We start from the raw sequence: 22,448 nt of genomic DNA, 5'->3' as shown, positions 1-22,448 counted from the left end.
GTAAGATTTATTGCAAAGCTGTATTAGAAAGCAAATGTTTTAGCTAGGTGTACTGAATAAACTGGCAACTGAGTTCATGTTCTCTTCCAAACTTTTCTCGGTATTTGACTATGGGAAGCGCCTTCTGGCATGACCAATTACGGAAGCTTCAAATACCACCATGCTTTTTTATATAGTCATTTTAAAGGCTGTTTGTGATGCTGTTGGGTTTTATTGTGTTATACTGAGAGGTCTTATATGTGTCCCATTTTTAATATATTTTATCCCACTTTCAAATATTTACTTTTTTTCTTTATGCTCCTTAAGCATAGTGATTTGACTTCCCTTTGTGTTCTAAAGCTGCTATACAGATAAAATGACTTTCCTTGCACTGCACATTCAGTATGCATCAGTTCCCCTGCAACACAAAATGGGCGTTAGATTTCAGACTCGGTTTCTCATCATGAAACGTAGGCTTGCCTCTGAGTAAGTGATGCGTATTTCATATATCACAAATCAGCAAAGCATGTAGGTTTATTTATTTTGCCTTTAGCACTCACAGTATGTGTGACATGCAATCTATAGGCATTACAGCATCTTCAAGTTCACTGTTGACGACCTCCACCCTTACAACCACTCTCAACTCCCTAGTCAGTCACGTGTACACACAAGCACCTCACTGCCGCTGGTCCCCTGGTGGTACTGGCATGTAGCTTTTGTTCAGTTGCTGAATTAGTGGCGCCATTGCTCAAACAGGCAGATTACAGGGTCTGCTTCCAGCCTGTCTCCCAAGCTGCTTTTGTTTTCAAGTGACATTGTGGAAATGGGTTCTCCTGGAGCAAGGAAGACGCCAGATTGGGTAATTCTATGGTTGAAGGGAGGCAGCTATTGATTTTGAGACCTGAGTACACAACAAGGACTAATAGAGAGGGTGAGAACAGATCCCCCTGAGACTGATAAAGTGGAGTCCAGGCCTGTATTATGATGTGTTCACTGGGTCCGTTAAATCCTACAGATCTTATTATTGAAACATGTTTGATCTTTATGCACAGTTAGAACAAAAATGCAGTCTGTTATGTCACTGATGTTACATCCACAGTATGTATCTGTCTTTTCAGGCCCAACCAATGTGGAAGACCCGGTTCAGTTGCTACTGAAGGATGCAGGTGAGACAAAAGCTTCACCTTCTCCTGCTGGTTCAATAACTGCGATAATCCGTCATGCCAGGTGTATAAATTGACTAATCTAGACTCTTAACAATGCCAAAGTCTGATTTAGCTAACAGTACTATTTCTATGAATGTTTTCCAATTTGCTTTGTTGTAAATCTCCAATTACAGTACCAAACAATGCAAACAAAATGAACAGGGAAAGCAGGTTAAAGGCTCGTGCAGACTACACGACTTTCAGCGTTCTGCTGTTCACGCTACACAACTTGCCATCTTGTGACGGGAGTCTGAAGTCGTTGTCTGTGACAGGGGGTCACACACTACGCGAGCTGACAGTGGCTCTGTCACCCGACGCTAGTCTCCAAACCACGTTTTGTCAAGAAAGCACACGTGAAATGTGAAACTGGAAATGACGCAAACCTACAGACGAAACAGCTGTTTGTTATTATAGGTATATAAGATACCAATTATAAAGACAAAGAATATGGTTGAAAGAATGGATTAGTACACGCAGGTAGCAGGGATTAACTGAGCTACAGAGAGAACTGGAGGTGAGTAAAAAGTGTTTTGCAGTGAAAAAGTAGCTGCCTGCTCTCATTGGCTGGATGTGGATGTCGAGTCGGCCGACTCTTACAGATATTTGGCATGTGAGATATCTGGCAGACGTCGATGTGTCAGAAATGTATCGGGGGGGGCCGTTCTGACGCGTCCTTGAGTAGTTATGATTTACCCCTGATCACAGCCTGACGGTCGCTGGGGCTAAAAAACGTGTAGTGTGAACTAGGCTTAAACAGACATTGGAATAGTTTTTCCTATACTGCTCTCTCACTCACTTAATCTACCCTGTCCATGGACATATTGTCCCCCCCGCCCTTTGTCTTTCTTACACCCTCTCTTTTTACTCTCTCCACCTCCTTTTAGTATTTATAACCCTTTGGCAGGTCAGGGCTGCTGGTTTTATAGCATATGCAAGTAAATCACAGACAGTTGGGATTGCCTGCTAGCAGGGCCTCTGTTAAAGCTGGATGCCCGTCAAGATCTCAGCAGTCAGTTGACAGTGTTGATAAAACAGGAGACATCATTGGATGATGAAGCTGTACTGTGGTAGCAGCAGTGGCAGATAGATTTGGCTGCGAGTGCCAAAGCTGGTTGAAGAGCTAAATGGGTGCTGATTTTTTATTATAACATTAGACCTCTGAGAGGCCTTTTTGGACAACTAAAAACAAAATAAAAACTTATGAATGTCTCATTTTAGGGAGCCAGGATAATATAGCTGTGCTGTAGACCAGGAAATAACTGTACTTTACCTCAAACAAATATAGGACACTATAAACAACGGAACAAAATGCGATAATCAAAATACAAACAAAGAGAAGAAGAATAGTGAAGATCCTGCCTTTTGACTCTGGTCTTCCCTCCAAGGAAGAAGGGAAGCAAAAGGTATATGCACGGAACTCGTTTCCAATTTCCTGTCACTTTTATTGTTTTATTATCTATAAATAGTAGCTCCTCATAGCTTTGGTTTTTGTGATAAGGACCAAGACCACTGCTTCTGCACATTTGGACTATCCATCTTTTCTGGCTGGTCCATTCATCCATCCATCTTTTTGTCATGATAAATGAGAGAAAATATGTCTGAGAGGTGTTTAGCTGCGCCATAAGATTTTGGATCATTTCGCTGAGACACCTACAGTATTTTATATCTCACACTTTCTATCTCTGCTATGGCTTTTCTCTCTCAAACACGCTCGCCCGCTCACTCACTCACTCACTCACAACCACACTGTAGATCCCTATATACTCATGCCCAGTGCCAGCCTTGCAGACCTGAGAATTAAAGTAATGGGAAAAGTTTCACTTTTTTCTAATCTCATCTTTTTTTTTTCTGTTGACTTTTTAGTGCACTACCCTACATGTTGCCAATATCTTCCTGAAAAGCACTTTTTAGTCGTGTTGCAACAACATACTGTAGCTAAAATTGCTTTTAGTTTGTTTTATGTTGGTGTTGATTGGATTGCATATTTGAAAGACACAACTATAGCAGATTCATCTTAGTTTATGGACGGGATTATTGAGCAACAGTTAATGGAATTATTTTTGTGTTAGTGTTTGTATCTTTCATACTTCCCAAAATATTATCCATGTTTCTGGAATTTCCCCTCATCAGTCCACAAGTAAAACCCCCAACAGCAACAGAAGCTCACAAGGAGGCTCTGGAGTATGCCAAGTGCGGAGACTGACACTGTTTTGTTGCAACTTAAGGCTCGTGCAGACTACTGACTTGAAGATTAATTGATTTATGACTTTCAGCGTCGGCCAATGGCCGTGCTGTTCAGACTACACAACTTGCCGTCTTGTGACGGGAGTCTGAAGTCATTGTGGCGTTCACACTATGTGACTGATCTGTGACAGGGGGTCACACACTACACAAGCTGACAAAGGCTGTGTCACCCGACGTTGGTCTCTAAACCACGTTTTGTCAAGAAAACATACTTGAAATGTGAAACGGGAAATTAAGCGAACCTACAGACGAAACAGGTGTTATTATAAAGATACCAATTATAAAGACAAAGAATATGGGTGAAAGAAAGGATCATCACACGCTTTAAGCTACAGAGAGAGCTGGAGGTGAGTAAAAAGTGTCTTGCAGAGAAAAAGTAGCTGCCTATTTTCATTGGCTGGATATGGATGTCGAGACGGCCGACTCCTCCAGATATTTGGCATGCTAGATATCTGGCTGCCCTGTGCGATGTGTCAGGGAGATGTTTTGATGCGTTGTTGAGTAGTTCACACATAATGACTGGCGACCGGCGATCGATAACTGATTTACCCCTGATCACAGCCTGACGATCACTGAGCTCGCCGACCAGCAAATCGATCACATTTCAATGCTGAAATAAAACCTGACAAGTCGTGCATTGTGCTATGAGACTAAAATATTTAGACCCTCAAACAAGAACATGCTGTAGTGACAAAATGTAGTAATTTCCTTGTAAAGGTAGCCAGTGACATGAATGACTCAACTTGTGTTCTCCAACTCATTACAGGACCATAAGCCATTGTTTTTTCAATGGGACTTTTGTATCTCTTTTTTAAATTTCTTTCATAACTTGGATTGCTCATACTAAATGCTTTTTTGTGTACTGCGCCTTTTAGTTTAATTTTTGCAATCCTGTTCGAACACTGACTCTATGAGGAGGATTTTCTGAGTTTTATTGTGGTTGTTTTGTTTACAGTATACAATGCAGTGGGACTGGCAGCCTATGAGCTGTTTGACAACGTGGACTTTGACCAGTGGTTCAAGAATCAGCTTCTTGGAGAGCTGCAAGTCAGCCATCACAGGTATTATGTTAGGAGGGTTGCATTTCTTTTGCAACTTTTGCACATCTTTGTCAGCATGTTTAATTTAATTTTGTCTTAATATTTTATATTTTACCGTATCATAAAGAACACAAATTAAAGTTTGAGCTGTCACCTTTTAGCTTTCAATTTTTTTATTTTATATTACTAGTGTATGATCAACATTACAGAACAGCTAAAATGATTTTTGCCACGACTTTAGAAATAACCAGATTTGAGTCACCTCCTGTCTGATAGAATCTCAACAAAAATGTAAAGTGATTTGTATTGCAGGGTTATTGATTTGAGTTACATTATATTGTACAAGTGTTCAATAATTTACTCTACCTCTTACTATGCAGTATTATTTTTAAATGCATCACTGTTAGGAAGGTGATGACTATTGAGTATGTCTCTTTTTAAAAGCACTTTCAGACAGTATTGGTGTCTGACTCAATCCATAGTTAACATTCCTTTCAGTGTAACTCAAGCTAATTGACTGTTAACCTCTGTCCAGCTATTGATTACAGTCAGCAGCACAGTCAGTGCATGCCGAAAGACTCACAAGCAGCCAACTGATTCTTTGAGTCAGTGTCTGTCAAGGTCACATTTACAACTGCCGCTTGTATTCACACAGTCATTCTACAAGCAGCAGTCAAACTCTACAAATCTCAACTGAGCAACAGTTAATATATATGCTATATATAATCTCAAAATCTGCACCCAAAATGCATAAACATTGCTAAACTGCTCAGCAGATACAAGGGCCAACAAAAGAGCTGTCTTAAGCGCACTGTCAGATCAACTTGATCCAGAGGCTCAAAGGGGGGTTGAGACAGCGCATCCAAAGCAGTCGACAAGTCCCGCGATCGGGCGAGCTGTTTGGACACTGGTCGCAGACGGCGAGCGCCCTTCATAAAACGGCAGACAAGTGGATGTTGCCCCACAGCCTTACCATTAAAAAACCCACATGACATGCCGCAAAAGCAGCTAAGTGCACCTTAACTCAGGGCTTAGGGCCCATGTCCACCAAAGCGTTTTTTGCCAGCTGAAAACGCCTAGCTGGGCTCTAGGGTGTGTTTTGAAGGTGCAGTGTTTTTTTTTGGAGACGCTGTGGTTGCTTGATACATTATTTCCGTGGAGGCGATGTGCTGCCACTAGGGTAGCCTACTTAATTTTACTGAATGTAAAGATGTCACCACAAAGTATGTAGGCCAACTTGCTCTGGCCCTTGCTCTGCATGAAGAGAAGGATGAAACATGAGAGCACAGACTGTCCATATGTGGATTCATGAGATTTTGCGGGCGAGGAAACACCTCGGCGAGTAGGCACATTGTTTCGTTCAAGATCGGATGTGCTCGGTGCGGCGTTTGTCCCGCCCCTCCTGCACTGTGATTGGACGGCTGGGTAAAAAGTGACAGTGACGAGCGCAAAGTTGAACATTTTTCAACTCCCGGCGTCCGTGAAAAAACGCTCAGCGCCCAGCGCGGAAAAAACGCTCAACGCCTTGTCACACTCCTGGCGTTTTTACCACCTAGTAAAAGCACGGCGCTCCCATTGGAATGAATTGAAGAAAGCTGGCTTCAGAAAAAAACGCTTTGGTGGACACGGGCCCTTAAAGTTCTCCGGCGCTGTACCGGAATTCTGGCGCGAGGTGTTTTTGTATTCGACAATATATAAATATGTCTGTGAAAAATCATAAAAAGAAATTCTCTTTTTTTTTTTTTAACCGTTGCGTGTTGTGTGTGTGAGGCGCCACTCATGATAATTATTGCAATATAATTTTCCTCAATAATATAACAAATGTTTAGTAGGTGTTTGATTTAATTAATTTCAATCACGAACAAATCAACTTTGTTGAGGAAAAGGGACTGAAAAAAATAAAATTACTTAATTGAAATTTACTTACTTTTTCACCTCAGATTTGATCCCAGTGTTTCCCACAGAATGACAGTGTAACTGTCGCACCAGCTATAAGCAACGTGCTAACCTCGACCTACTCCAGCTGTATTCTAACGTTAACTTAGCTCTTCTTATTAGCTAGGCTCCTTACATGTTTGCTAATAACATTTTTTTTAAGCTGGGCGTCCGACAGCGTTGTGTGTGAGAGAGAGAGAGAGGGAGAGGGGATGTGCTGCGTGAATGCTCTGCAATCAAGTACCATTTTAAAGAGGTGGTATTATGCTCATTTTCAGGTTCAAAATCTTAATTAGGGGTTGTACCAGAACAGGTTCACATTTACAATTTTCAAAAAACACCATATTTTTCTCATACTGCATATTGCTGCAGCTCCTCTTTTCACCCTACATGTTGTACGCTCCGGTCTTGAGCTACAGAGTGATGCATCTTACTTGTACAAAATCTTTGTTGGGAGTTGCACATGCGCAGTTCCCAGGTAAGGATTATTAGCCAATCAGAAGCAGAGAAGGGCGGGTAGTAAGAAACAAGGTAGTGTGATCTTAGTATCCCTCAGCTCACTTGGAACCTCGACGGAGGTGAGATGATACAAAAAAAAACATTTCTGCAATAGAAAACCAAACAAAGGCGAGTCGAGCCAAAGGGCCTCCGCTCAGACTAGCCTGGTTTGAGGGCGTGCCTGACCCCGCTAGCCGCTTGGCAAGCTTTATGACTCGTTTTCATTGTGATGAAGTAAAGGAAGTGAAGGGCTGGACTACAAACAAGCTGTTTTCAAGCGGTTCAGAGCAGAGCTTTCTGTGGGAGATGGGAACTCCCTTTGGGCTGGACTTTGGGCTTTTTCACTTTGCAAACCTGTTACATGCACAAAAAAGATAAATAACTCAATAAAGGTGAGGAGAAAAGCCAAAAAGCATAATACCACCTCTTTAAATAGGCCTAGTAAAATAAATAAAAATCGAAAATCAATATGTGGCGGAAATAAATTGTAGCAGGTCTACAATGATTTTTAATAAACTTATGAAAACGAATATTTTGAGATATTAATTCATTATTCCTCGAAATAGGGCACCACCAGAGATTCAATTCGCCCAGAGTCTCCGGACCTCTGGGTAAATTATACAATTATTCACTAGTGATCATATCAAAGGAGTAAATCCTCGTAACAGGGACTTGGAGTTAGACAACACACACACACACAGTTCCTGTGATTACGGTGAAATTTATTAGACAACTAAGGTGAAAGAAATGCGGTTAAATACACATGAAAGAAATAAGCAGTGGCTAAATAAAATGATGTAAACAACAAGAATGTTGAGTTCTATTGTAAATTGGGTTCTCTTGTGGGGAAAATTTGATTCATACGGGCCGCTAATAAATGCAAGCTATTACAATAACTCACTTAAATTTGGCTAAGAGTTTTAAGGGTTAAAGATAATGGATTAACAGACTATTGGACATCACTGATCACAGAATGCAGGGTTTTAGTCTTACTGCTTGTCGTTTCTCCCAGCTGGGTTGCTGGTCGGCGGCCTCACGCTGGCGGAGTTCCGTGCATTCTCGGTTAGGACGGCTTAAAGCCATCGCTTTCTCTGCCAGGGAATTGCTCCGCAGGTCCGTCTTGGTCGGCTTATTGAAGAAAACTTGCAGTGGGAGGCCTTTACAACCCTGGCTCGGGTTAAAGGTTTGATTTTCCTTTGTTAGCCCACGTGGATGGGTCCGGCTTCGGTGGGAGCAGTGTAAGTTACCTCGACGAATAAAGCTTAAAAAGAACTTGGTCGTTCTTGAATTAAAATTGTGTAACTTAACGGTCTGATAACTTTTAACAAAACTGAGACGGGGCACGCTGAGCGCGTGCCGAAGTGCAGGTGAAGAGTGAAGAGGAGCCAAGAGAGCGAGCGAGTGCAATTCGCTGCTTTTGTTCGTTGGGGCGTCGTTCCCAGGGGGCTTGTTTCCTTTGAGAGGGAGGGCTTTGTTCCCCTTTAACTGTAATGTCTATGTCTCTGTTTGTGCGTATTGTGCTAACCCCCTAACCCCTAACCCTAACCCCTAACCCCTAACCCTATCCTTGCTGAAAATTAAAACACTGCAAAATTAACTTATTTAGATTCTTTTCAACAACAATATCAACAACAACATGGTAACATAACTACTCAAATGGAGTGGAGAGACCTGTTAAGTAACTTAAAGATTATTTAATTAAACAAGGTAATACTTTGAGTTTTGAGGAGACAGTACTCCTTGTTTACACAAAGGAATTCAGGGCTGTCCTCCTCTGGAGTTTCTCACGCCTGGCTGTGAAAGTGAGGATATCCTTTGATGTGAGGTAATTAAACAAAGAGGGAAGTCAGTGTCCATGGTTACGTGTGTGGGGGCAGTTTTGGGTTTCCTGCCCTCTTTCCAAAAGAGTTCTGATAGGCTGTTCAATGAAAGCTAATTTCTGGTTAGTGTTTCTTTGTCATTTTAACAGTCAGGCACTGAGCCTTATCCCGGCTGCTGCCAAAGGTGGCCAGTTTTACAATCGAACTGCCCAGAAACAGCGCTTAGGGAAAGCAAACCTTTCAACCCTCTCCTTTGGGGTCTCTTCAGCCGTCTGTTTAGGGTTGATATCTCAACTCCCCTCCTCTTTCTCTCTGGGAGAGAGAAGGAATTTGGAGTCTCCAAACTTATTTGATATAAAATGAACAAATCCACACTGGCTCGACCACAACAAAATGAACGTATGGGAAACACTGGATCCACTGTTTGGCATTAAGTGTTTTTTTTCTGTCCATAAAATAGTTTAAAACCACAATTAACCATCTGGTTTCTTCAACTTTCACTCAGGAGCAAAAATCTGCCTTAAAATGATTTGACATTTATTATAAGAATAATCGATAATGATTGATGGGCCACGCCGAGAGCACCAACCGGTCTGGGTGAGTATGAAATATCTCCCCCCCCATACCTGTTACCATGGCGCTCTCGTATCGCTCTCGTATCAGAGCTGATTTGAGTGGTTAGCTCAATCTGTGGACAGTTAAGCTAATGTTCATGTTGGCAGTCGCGTTGAGATGTTTAGCTTTCTGAGTGAAAAGCGAGAAGAGGTTTTTGAATGAGCTTATGACTCTGTGTCATCCATTTTATAGGGAGAGGACATCCCTCTTCCTGATGCAGTCGTCACGACTGCCAGCCAGTGGGGCTGGCGTATTGGTATTGGGCTTCTGAGTGCTACGCAGAGGGGCGTACCCCCATAGTGAGATACCGAGCGAATTTTGAAAAGAGAACAGCAGATCAGCTTTGTTTTTTGTTGTGTGTCGCACTTAAATTGGTCCCCGCTGTACCCAGGGATCTAAAATAGTGTAACACACGGATTAGGGGCGTTCATTGGTTGTTGTTTATGTTCATTTGGCAGGTGAGCCAAAAAGTTAATTTCCACCTCTATCTACAGACAGTCAGATGCAGTAACAGTAAAAATTGAGAGGATTGATGAATGCATTAGAAAAGTGATGGGGACAGAGGAAGAGTGGCCAGAGGCGAGGTAGTGAGAGTGATATGAAGAACAAAGAAGTGCCCTGTACTCACAGACCCCAAGACAATCAAAACAAAAAGCCTGCAGCACTCAGAAGTCAGCCACTCGGGTTGGCGCTGACGTCAGAGTGCAGGCGCCCTGATGTCACTGTGGCTCTGCTCCCACACAGTGCACCTGTGAATAACCCCTCCACTTTGTACCTGGGTCCTTATTGCTTTGTTTGTTTGTTTTTCAGTTCACCTCCACACTGCATGACTCTTATTTTCCCTTTGATATTCCAACTTTTATTTTGACTGTTTGTAGTTGAACAAATTGAACTCATCGAGATACAATATCTACGGATGTCAGTCAGGCCTCACCCTAGGATGCGAGTGCATGAATAAAGAGCATCCCGGGAAATAAAACCAAATAAGCAAACAAAACAGGGATGTTGCCAAAGGCCACCTCCAATGCGTTCTGTTTCTTGTCCACACACAATGCAGACACACTTGTACATTTGTTAACTCTGCTCCCCCAATATCAGATGAGAAACAGAATAGAGAAACTAAAAAATGGAAATGAATATTGGAAAGTAGAACAATAAAAGAACCCAATAAAAAATCCTGTTGGCTTAGACTCAGGACTTTTGCCACATGTAGGCCTAATGCTGGTTTTGCAACACAATTTTAAATTCACAATCCGATAATGCGAATAAACACAACCTGTCATTACTACAGCTGTATGAACCCAAAATAAACGTTTTGCTGTGATTTAGTTGCAATAAACGGATCAAACTGATGCCGAAATAACTACATCACAATTCCCCACTATTTTGTTTCAGTCCCAAACTTGATGTCTTCCCTGTGAAGAGTTGCACTTAAAAGTGATAAAAAAATAAATAAAAAAAATGCAGTAGTGGAGTAAAAAATGTCCTTGCTGTGTTGACGGCAATAGAAGGATGTCACCTAATGCAACAGTCTGGTTCCAGGCATACATGACATCAGCCTGTGGCTAAACGCGTACTAGATGTTTTGGTAATTGTTGGTTTTAGTCTCCTCAGTTAATAATGAATAGATGATTCCAGACTTATCCTTTAACTGTCAAATAATATCTTTTTAAAACAACAGAGAGGTCCTTTAGATGATGACATATTACTTGGAGCTGAAGTGGATTTTCAGCTCCCACTGATTCTAAATGTCGTTCTCAACTTCCGAAGGAGGGCATTAATCACAGGAATATAGTTCCTCAGATGTGAAAAAAACTCAACCCTGCTAGTCAAGTTTATGAAGCCATTACATAGAGAATTCTTACATTCTCAATCACTGTCCAGAATGGAAAAACTTTCAAAGAATCAGCTGTATGAGATCATCACTAGAGCTCTTCGATCTTACCACAATGCACCATCACCCAGCAACTAAATTAACCAGGTACCTCCCAACCAGTACAGGATTTCTTCTACCCGTTTCCCTCATACATGTGTATTTGGTCCAAAACTTCTTATTTTTCAAAGCAGCATCTTTGTCAGCACAGTCGGAGCACTTTAACAGCACAGGAACACTTTGTCCCTCCATATGCCGAATTTAGATTTTAAATATGCAGAACTGAACATCACATTAATATATACAGTATATTCACTCAGCAACCAAATTACAAATCCCTGTTCCATACTGTGGTGGCCCACATTTGAAAAAGCGTTCACACTTCACACTGCCAGTGACTCACCAAGAGACCTGTAGTGCTTTAGCATCAAAGCTGACCCTGCAGACACCAGTGCTTTTCACAACTGCTTAAAGTTTATAGGATGATGTTCCTTTTTACTGATGCTGCTTTCAAGTTTATTCCAAAGGTGTTCAGGTGGATTAATATCAGGGAAGTGTGGGGACCAGACCATTAACTGTTATATTGTAGATGTCTGATTACTTGTAATAGCCTGTACCACCTGACTTATCTCTATTTTATTCAAGTGTTTTGAAATGCCAAAAATGTGCAGTCTTTGAATCATCCTTCTTGGCACACAAAGATAGTACTTTTTGTGTTTTTTTTTTTTTTTTGGTAACACTTTAAAGTAGTAAAACAATGTCCATGTTTTTTAAATGTATGGTTAATAGTTTTGTTATTATTAAACAGATGGAAAAAAGGTTTTGGGGGAGATATCAGAAATGCTGCTTTTCATCTCAGATGGCTGATAGGGGCCTGTCTGTGTTTGTTTGATTGACAGCAGCTGGCAGGTTGCCAAAGTGCTGGTGCTACACGTAAGGGCAGAGACACAAAGTAAACAAACTTGCGATGGAGCCTACATGTCAGACTGACCTTAGCAATGCACTTTCCCCTGGTGAATGCAAGTTTGGTTGCTTGTTTAACAAGCTAAAGTGGAGGACAAGATGTTTGTTCCTGTTTTTAAGTTTAAGAAGAAAACTTCAGGAAAGCTAATGTGGGTTGTTCAGAGTCTGTGGCTCTTGTGTTATGGAGCAGGCTGCTGTCTGGCTCATTGTGACCTTCTGCTCTGCCTATGATAAAACGCTGATGATATTGCTTTATGTACGATTTAATGTCTCCATCTATAGAGACGGAGTCTGTTGAATTAACTATGGGCTGCAGTCATAAAAACCAAAATATGATAAAATATCCAATTCTCCCTTTTTGTTTTTTGATTATTTTTTTTTTTTTCCTCAAAGGAAAACACAAGATAAGTGATTCATATAGCAGATGTTTATGCTGTAGCAGAAAAAATGTAATTGAATTTCAGTTGGACTTTATTCTTTGTATTTTATTTTACTTGCATGTACCTGTTTATGCAACACCATATACTCTAATCAACAGGGTTGACCCTCTACTTTTGTGCAAGTAGGGCTTATATTGTTCTTGTCACTGAGTGTACAGACAAGGGCAAGGTGTAATTTTTTTTAATGTTTCTAATCTGTGTATGTATTATGTGTGTTTGATGAACTGTTGTGTTTTGGATGTCTTCCAAATGCTCGAGTATGTTGGGATGAATCCATGGTGGCAGTTTTCTCAACACTGTGAACATAGTACAGCCAGCGAAAACAGAAGCTGGCATGGCTGAAATATTTCCCCAACTTGGCAATATCTCACGAGAAGCAGAAGGACAATTCCTAAATTGGTATCTGCCAGAAGCCACATTCAAAGCAGATTTTCTGGCCGACACACTTGCCTGGTGCACATTTGTCGCTGTTACCAGAGCATTCCCAGATCATGCTGCACTGCCTGCCTTCCTTGGCCCTCTGGGGACTGGCTGTTGGAGCGTTTAATACAACTTGCTTCGTTGATTCACATAACAAGGAACAATGAAATACCGAACATTAACAACATTCGTAGGCTAAGCAGGAGAGGTACAATTTTAAAAACACAAACAAAACAAAAATACTAGAGGTTTGGACTAGAGGTCTGCACCCCCCTGCTTCCACACCAGCAGGATTTTCTTCTGGCTGCATGCCTCTTGGCCCACCATTTGTCTGTGTCAGTTACCATGCTGTTTCCCTAGGGTAGGATACCATTTAGATTTTATTGATCCCAATTATACTCATCAGTCCTAGTTGTGAATCAGTTCCCGGGACTGTTTGTGGTAATGTGGTAAGTGTTCCCATATCTCCATCAACAATCAGGCAATATTACTACAGGGAGCAAATTTGACTTTTTTCCCAGTCAAGCCAGGCAAATCACCCTCTGCTTCACGTCAGGTGGTTCTTAGCCTGTGCGTCATCCATTTTAATCCTTGAAAGAACAACTTGTTGGGTATTATCCTTTAGTGTACATGTACAAACTGTGTGTGTGTTTACTTATTTGCTTGCAGGTTTGGTAATCTTTTCCCTATTGAGCTTCAATATTGTCATTGTGCCTCTTCGAGGTTTCACTGATTTTAAGCTTGAGCCCTGCTAAGTCTGTCTAAAACTTAATATGACGCACTAACCATCTAAATATTAATAAGCGTATCTGTCAGCAAAGCTATTGTGTGTGTGACTTAAACCTGAGGCTGAGCCTCGGGCTGCTAGTAAGCTCCCTTAAAAAGAGGTTGGTTATCACTTTTTGCCATGACTACACAAACACATTCTGTAAATACACACGTATCAGCATATATACTTAGATTTTGACTTGCTGTCAATCTTTGCCTCCCTTCTCTGTCTCAACCGAAACAGTTGTCATACCTGTGTTGAGTCATCATGTCTGAGAGCGCAGAAATGACAGGACATCATCTCTAAGCACATATACACACATGCACACGTACAAAACACATGATTAGCCGGAGGGAGCCTTTTGTGTCACCTAGACAGACAGTGAGATACAGAAAGAGACTGGGGTCCATCATTCTTCTGTCAGACGCTGCCAACATAAAAGGCTGCGAAACACTTAGCCCAAAGAACAATGTCAGTCCCTTTTCTGGGTGACCAATAGATCCTGTAAAATTATTCTGTGCTTTGGGTCTGTTAAACTTAATGTCCTCTTATTGCTAGTATTTGCCATCGGTGATGGATTTGTGTTGGCTTTTGCAGTATGTGCTAGCTGAACAAATTAGCCTTTTTTACACAGCTGGGATGACTCTCATATAGTCCGTCTAAGAACTTTTTACCTTAGTTTAAAATATTAAGTTTAAGGAACATGGGTTTTGCAATTTATGACATAAAAAAGAAAGTTATTACAGAAACATGGCAATAACCACATTATTTCTGTTCATGTAAACACACTAAATATGAAACATAAGAAGCAACACATAAAGGCCTTAGACTTGTGCCATCTCCAGCCACCTGTTTTTGAACACATTGCCCTGAAGAGGCTAAGAAACAGTGTGTCCACTTGTTCAAGGATGATGTAAAATTGGGATTCTGATTTTCATTTATTTCATATTTTGTCCACATGGATTTCCCCTGTTTGCCAGAAAGATGAACAGGGTCTCTGACAGCTTTGTGAATTTATGGAGTAGGAGACAGGTTTACTGTGGATGACTCATGTCTAACCTTTGAGTGCCAGAAAAATACCCCTGTCAACCTACCTCCATCTGCCTTCCCATCCTTTTCTTCAATTTTGCCAGCACACCAATAATAACACTACCAGCTGCAGTCTCCCAGCTGAAGCAAATATTCTGTATTGGTCAGTCACAGACATGCATACACGCCACCACTCTCTCGTATTGCACTCAAGAGTTGGTAAAACTAATCTTTTTGTCACTTCAGCAGATGTGATGAATGACTAATAATCAGCAAATGGATTATAATGTTGTCAGAATTAAAGCTATTTGTTATCTTAAGAATCAAGAATACACCAAAAAGTTCACGATTACTGTAGATTTAACCTGTGTGAGCGTTAGTCTGACAACAGATAAACATCTCTGATTTGATTATTTACTCTTGATGTCACTGACTTGTTATCTGAGTGCCAGTATATTGGGGCCAAGCTGTTGTTTGGAATTTGAATATAGTGAGCGCACTGGGAATGTGCCCATGACCATTGTCTACTGGCACTGCTGTATCTATCATGTTGGAACTATCCCATATGTTTGCTGCCTCCATAAAAGCTTGTAGAGAATCAGATTGGTCTGGCTGCCTTTGTTTGCCTTTAAAAGTAATTGGATGCTAGTTTATTGTCCTTGCTTGCTTAACTACTCCTGAGGAGTTTAGCCCAGGAGTGTCTAAGGGGGTCATCTTGTGCTTTTAAGATGATGAGAAATCAAGTCCAAAATATATTAAGCTAAATGTTGTTAGTGGTGGTTATCTACAGGCAACATTTTAGTTTTTAAAATGCATTTGGCCAACATTCATTGAAAATGTATATGTATAAAGACACAGTAACAAGCCTTTGTGCTTATTTGTACAAGCAAACGCCCTTTTCTCTTTTCTTGCACACCCATAGGCACCTGCACACAGTATTGTTTGCCGTCTTCAAGTTCTGAGTCATGCTGTTTAGAGTCTTCTGGCTACTGGCCCAGACTGTGGTCTCTTGCTCCCTGTGGATATTTGACAAGAAGCCAACAAGAGTGTCATCCCCCTGTCCTTTATCCTCTCATCCCTCCATCCGCTCATTTCTGTCACGGCGGTCCTCAGACACAATTTCTGGTTTGGATACAAACGAGGGCAGATGCTGAGGGACACTTCTTGCCTGCCTGATACAACCCTTGAAAAACCAACAGTTGCCGATATGCAGTGCCTCACATTTAGGGCACACAGTGCCGGGCATTTTAATTCATATCACACACTTTTCACCCCCTTTGGATTTTTGAGCATTCTAGCTTTTGAACTAGGCTTTTTACCTTATTTAGTTTTTCTGTCACTGGTCGCCATGTCCCTCAGGCTTTGCTGGCATGCATACATTTAAACAAATGCACACCCAACACACTCATTCTTAAGAAACACTTTTTTCACTTAGTTCTGCCTTTGCTCAGATTGTCTCTCGGGTTGTTTTTTCAATCAGTTTTTTTGTGGAAATTCCCGACTTGTTCTCCAATATCGTGTGTAATAGAGCCGCTATCTTTAGTTCTCTGAGGAGTCTAATTTGGTGGCATTCACATGTACACTAAAATGTAATAATAAAAAATAAAATAAATAAATAAAATAAAAACAACCCATAATACTAAATGCCCCAGCTGAGAGGCAGCAAGACCAGCAGTCCCAAATCAAAAAGCCTCCTTTCTGATGCTTTCACAGGAGCTTTTAAAGAAGTAATTCTGAGGCAGAACTAGGGCAGAAAAGGAACATGGAGAAAGCACATAGAAACATACAGCTGTAACACAAAGGTTTTTGATAAAGAAAATTAAAAGCAAGTACTATAACCACAACTGTACACTAACAATGTAATGTTTATTTAGAATATTGAAGCAACAGTCCCCTTTTATACTACTTCTGTAGTTTACTTTTCAAAAGGCTTATAGTTTTTTTTTTATATATAGTCTGTAGTTTTTGGCAGTAACTCAGCGGAGAATGTTCTGTAGGCAACATCATGAGCTAGATGTTCCTTGATTTACTTTAAACCATTACTCATTACTAATAACTTCTTTAAAGCTTGGTCTCCGACATTTCCAGCATTGTGTTGGACCTATACAGTCTATGTGTTTGGCGGCCCGCCACAAATAAATGAACGTATAGGAAACACTGCCTCTCCTCTGTCTCTGCTGCTCTGTTGTTGCTGCTGCAGTGGTCTGAATAAGTGGAACCTGGACGCTCTGTGGCTGTGCCTGGCCGGCACACTGCAAAAACAAAAATCTTATTAAGATTAATTATCTTAATTGAAGGCAAAATATACTTGAACTTAAATAAAAGCTGTTCGCCTCTTTCTCCTTTACTTTCCGCCGCTTCTCGCATGAATGCTTCTTCTACAGTCAAGCAGTCATGGCAGACAGTGGAAGCACTTCCTGTAGTGCATTACAGTTAGAAATAAACAGCCAGAAATGTTCCTAATATAAAGATCGCTATTTCTCGCTTAAACGGCATCTATGTAACGATGCGTCGACCATGAAATTTCACTTCGACAAATTTTTATAGTCGATGTCATTGATTACATCAACTAATCATTGCAGCCCTACACCATACGTATAAAAGCAATTTCAAGATGAACCATAAGCAATGACATCACTGATTTCTTAATTTGAAAAGCTGGCTCAATTGTTTTAAAATTAATCCATAAGTACTGTAGCTAAATTGTGGAGATAAGAATAAAGAGTCAGCTGGTCCATTTCTCTAAATTATTACATGGATGAAGAGTGTATGATAGTATTGAAGTATTTCTCTCCCTCTGCAACCACAATCAACATCTCTCCTCTCTCTTCTGTTCTTTCCAGGTACAAGTTGATTCGCCGACGAGTCATTTGGCTAATAGGACAGTGGATCTCTGTCAAGTTCAAATCTGACCTTCGACCTTTACTGTACGAGGTCATTCTGAGCCTCATGCAGGATCCTGATTTAGTGGTAAGGCAGCCACAGGCTCTTTTTTTTTTGTAAACTGTTTATTATGACTAGAGTGCCAGCTTCCCCCAGAAAACACTGGATTCATAATGGCAGAAATGGGCAGTTAGTGAAAGTGCACAGTCAGCTACACAAACACAGTTCTCTGCCTAACAGCGTGGAACCACAGCTATTATGCTGCCAGCCTTCTACAAACAAAGCCAAACATAGTTAGTCAGGTATTGTGGGAAAGTTTTGTCATCTGATTTCTATACATACATTTGAGATTTTCTTTTGTATTTTTTCACAGAGGTAATTTCTCATATTCGTTTTGATTAAAAAGCTAAACCTTTTATTTACTCATTAGCATTTTTATGAATCCATGGCCTTGATAAACCCATTTGTGATCCTATTTGTGGAAAAGAGTTCATAGTAATCTTCACCTCAAATTACAATTCGCCATCCTTGGGTTTCTTGCATCATGAGCAATGCACATGATTGATGTGTTTTCTTGTAACATAATTTCTATGAAGGAATGTGAAAAATTCCATGCATTATTTACAATGCAATTCAACATAATCCCACCATTAGACTGAACCTTAATGACTAACTGGGTTCAATCTCTCTGTGTGTAATTGCCTCTTACTTTACAATACATCTTTGTGTGGAGTAACTTTCAGATGTATGTTTACTTCCCTTCTTCTCAATTGCAACACATAATGTGATTATAATGTAATTAGGATTATGACATAATTAAGGTAATAATTCATGTAGTAAGGGAGAGCCCATTGAAACACCATGCTCTGATGATTATTATGTGATGGAAGGAAGCATAAACGCAAACATTTCTGCAGCTCTTTAATGTTGCATGTCCCCAGTTAGGACATGTATGATGCATCCTCCATCTGGGTACTTTGTTTATATTAACGGTGCAGAAGCACACATGCTAACATTAACGATGTTGAATAATATACAGAACATAGGTCTCTAGCACCCTAACTTTACCTAATGCCACCTGGTGCAATGGATATCAATGAAGTGAAGCAAGTCACATCTCTGTGAATCATTAGCAGGCAGCTACAGGGGTATTAAACATGTGTATGTAGCATTATATGGATTTAGCCAGTTGTCTCTCTTGGCATTGCACATTCAGTGGCTCATCTTGAAGCCATTCAAGAACATACATGTCACAGAGGTCCACAAGTTATATGATTTTCTTTATATTTCTAATTATTGGGCAAGTTTCCATGTAGGCAAAACAATTCATTATTCAGTTTTCTAGTCCACCTTCATTTTAGCCCCTAGTGATGTGACATGGATGTGGAGATTATTCAGAGAACTTTACATAAACATATCTGCTACCAAACCAACCAATATAATAGTTTTGATCAATTAGTGAACTTTTAATGGACTAATGGAGAAAACTGCCCTTATCAATCAGTTCAGTTGGTTATCAGTATCTCTATTGCTGTTCTGTGGTCTTTTTGGTTTTTTCACTTCAGTGAATTACTCAAGATGCTTATCTCTGACCTTTCAGTTTCTGTACTTTTATTGAAAGGAATAATTAACAAACAAGATTCATTGATTTGCTCCTATGAACATGCTTCAGCCCAGCCACACAATGTCTTATAAAGTGTGTTTTTTTTAACAAGACAGACCAGAGAATATAAGAGAGTGAGAGGCAGCAACAATGATCTCTTCATTAATGTAGTTCTACTGGGAAAAACTGTAGAGTTAGTAGAGTTGTAGTTTTATCAAAATGTCATTTAACACGTGGGCTGAATGGGTTTCAGATTAAGTGTCAAAAACATGTTTAAACTAACTGCTGCCTTTGATTTCTGCCTTTGATTTCCTAAAAACGCAAGTGTCTTAATTAATGGGGATGTGCTTATATAGTGGAAGAAAGAACACTACAAGCTTGGTAATATAACCGATAGACAAGCCTGTGCCTTAAATGTGATTAATGCAATCTTCAAACACACACGAAGAGTTCGTTGGCATCTATCAATGACATTCATGAGCTGAATCTACATTTCCTCCAAAATAGTCTCCTCTTCTCTCCAATAGCTGCCTTCTTCTATGATGATTACTCACAGATTCTGAGTGAAGACTAAAAATAAACTCAGTGGCAAGTTTAACTCCTTCTGTTTTCAGGCCATTTGCATTCCCAGTGGGAGGTAATAATGTTTTCTAGAATTTGCGACGAAAGCCAGCTTTGACGGCATCAAGCTGTGATGTTTAGTCAGCAGTGTGGCCCATTTCTGCTCATTTTTCCTCCACTGCAGGAACGCTTTGAGGCGTGTTAAATATGAATTTTTGCCTCATGATTTTAACCCTATACATTTGAGTTTTTTGTTCTCTTTCAAACCTTGCTCAGTATCTCACTATGGGAAGCACCTTCTATCTTGCCCAATCACGGAAGCTCTAATACGACCACGTCTGTTGGGAGACAGACCAATCACCTTGAGTTACACAGACCAGCTTGCTCCCCCTTGATAAATGCCCGTGGCTCCCACACAGCATTCTTCCTTGTGAAGATAATTCGACCTCCTTAGCTGACGCAGGCCTCAGTCAGTCACTGAGCACAGATATCTGGTATCAGGATTTTTTTTGGATCTGGATTTTTTTTTTGTTGTTTAGGAAGCTTTATTTTTTGTTAGGCCAGGAGGGTGGTTCATATGGACTGCAGCCTCCTGATAGTCTGCAGTCTGGCACTGCTAGTTGGGCATCCCCACACACATTTATTTTACTGCCTGGATGTGACGGCACCTCCACTGGCGTACTCGTCCTCAGTGTGCGTTGATGGTTAACTGTGTGCTAGCCCATAAGCTAGGGCTTGTGGTGTTTACCCTTCTGGGTCGAGGTGTTATGAGCTTTGGAGTGTGCGATTTGGGAGTCATTGGTCTGTTTTCCTGACAGACATGGTGGTATTGGTGCTTCCAGGATTCTATAGTGAAATTCCTTTACTACCCTGGTAACCAAAAGTTACTGTACGGTAAATACACAATTGTGACTGACATCAGTTTTGAACCTCAAATGTCTACTGAAATTGAAGATCACAAACTGAACAAGGAGAGGACAGTGAATTGTAATGGGCCTTTTGTTTTTAAAAATTGTGTTGAATACACATACTCCATTATTTGTCTTTTCCCCAAAACACAAACATTTGTTGTCATTGTCTTACAATCACTGTAAAATTATTATTTTTGTGGTTAAATATCTGAGACACACAAGCAAATCCAAAACACTAATCATTAGTCATTTCTCTCTCTTAGATTATCATGAGATTGCACTCTGTTTTCAGTGATTTTAGTGATAAAGCCAGCTCTAGCAACAATTTGTGCGAATTATTGTTGTTTATCTGCTCTAATCCTAATTTCCAGATAATGCTTGTTTAATGCCTCTGTCTATGAGGCCACAATGAAACTTTCACCCACTGCTGGGCTGACTTAGCCAATGCCATCTGTATTAAATTTATCTACAGCCCATGTAATAACTGCTATTTGAAAAGCGGTGGAGCACTGGTTGAATTATTATTGAGTGTGCATTTATGTTAACATGCATGCAGTTTGGCTATAATTTACCTTCCTACCAATTTTTTGAGATCTGGTATTGCTTTCTACTGAGTTGTTGCCAAATTGATGCTTCTATTTGGTTTGTTTAGATTCAGTGAGGTGGTTCAATGTAATTTTCCCTGATTAAACATTTAAGCACTTTTAAATTCAGTTTGAACCTGCTGCTTTTTAGTATCCCACAAAGACAGTTTGAGACTGAATAATGTGAAGCAAATGTTCTGACTGAATCATTGTCAGGCATTGTGTGTGTGTGTGTGTGTGTGTGTGTTTGAGACCCATCTGACTATTTCATCAAGCAATCTATTATCTTCTACGCTTGCGGTGGAATAGAAATGCAGTTTCTGTCATTAGTGTTTGAATTGCCAACAAGGCCAGTGCTGATGGCAACTGATGGGCCTCGTTCATCAACATACTCCTTTTGTTGCTTGTTAATCTATGCAGCATTACTAAAACATTATTCTGTATTTTATGGTGTTGCAGGCACAGGGGCGAAAAATTTGTACATCTCAAAATCCATCTGAAATTATATACTATAAGTAATTTCAGATCTTGAATGTACATTTTACAGTGATCTTGCTTATCTTATCTTATGTGGACGTATAGGATGAGTGTTTGAAATTCTTGTGAATGGAGCACAATTAAGCCAGTTTATCAGTTATAATATGTTTGATTCACAATGATGTAAAACATGCTTTCATGTCTTTCTGAATGAATAGGAAATTTTATGCCATGCTGTTCTTAGAGAAAAGATGAAACTTTACCATGTTGAGACAGTGCCAAACCCATTGCTTGTCAAATGTTCATTATAAATAAGTTACACAGATTTAAACATCATTCTGTACAGATAATGCAAATAATTTCATCCATGTAATTGTGTCAGATGTGTTTCTAATGACTTAATTTCATGCTGTGTTCTAGTAAAAAAGTAGTTGTATTTACATCTGGTCTCAATATCACATTATCGAAAGTTCACATTAACGCGAAAGTTCCTCAAATGGCCACGCAAGTCAGTCTCCATAGACCCCTATATTAAAATGCCCAACCTGGTACAAAAATGGTTTTGATCTATACAAGGGGTGGATTTTTATACAGCTTAC

At 40.2% G+C, this 22,448-nt stretch overlaps 1 protein-coding gene across 2 annotated transcripts in view; it reads left to right on the top strand.

Annotated features, from left to right (window-relative positions):
• ipo11 (importin 11) overlaps positions 1–22,448 on the top strand; it is a 147,901-nt gene that overhangs the window by 44,391 nt on the left and 81,062 nt on the right. For both annotated transcript variants that reach the window (XM_038703094.1, XM_038703095.1), the window contains exons 14-16: positions 1,098–1,145; positions 4,384–4,489; positions 17,674–17,800. In XM_038703094.1, coding sequence (XP_038559022.1) covers positions 1,098–1,145; positions 4,384–4,489; positions 17,674–17,800 — 281 coding nt within the window. The remainder of the gene's footprint in view (positions 1–1,097; positions 1,146–4,383; positions 4,490–17,673; positions 17,801–22,448) is intronic.

This window comes from Micropterus salmoides, unplaced genomic scaffold (genome assembly GCF_014851395.1).
Source record: "Micropterus salmoides isolate LMB-PRFRI ecotype aquatic unplaced genomic scaffold, ASM1485139v1 Ms_hic_scaffold_7, whole genome shotgun sequence".
Lineage (NCBI taxonomy): Eukaryota > Metazoa > Chordata > Actinopteri > Centrarchiformes > Centrarchidae > Micropterus > Micropterus salmoides.
This window is presented reverse-complemented; position numbering and strand designations above follow the sequence as displayed.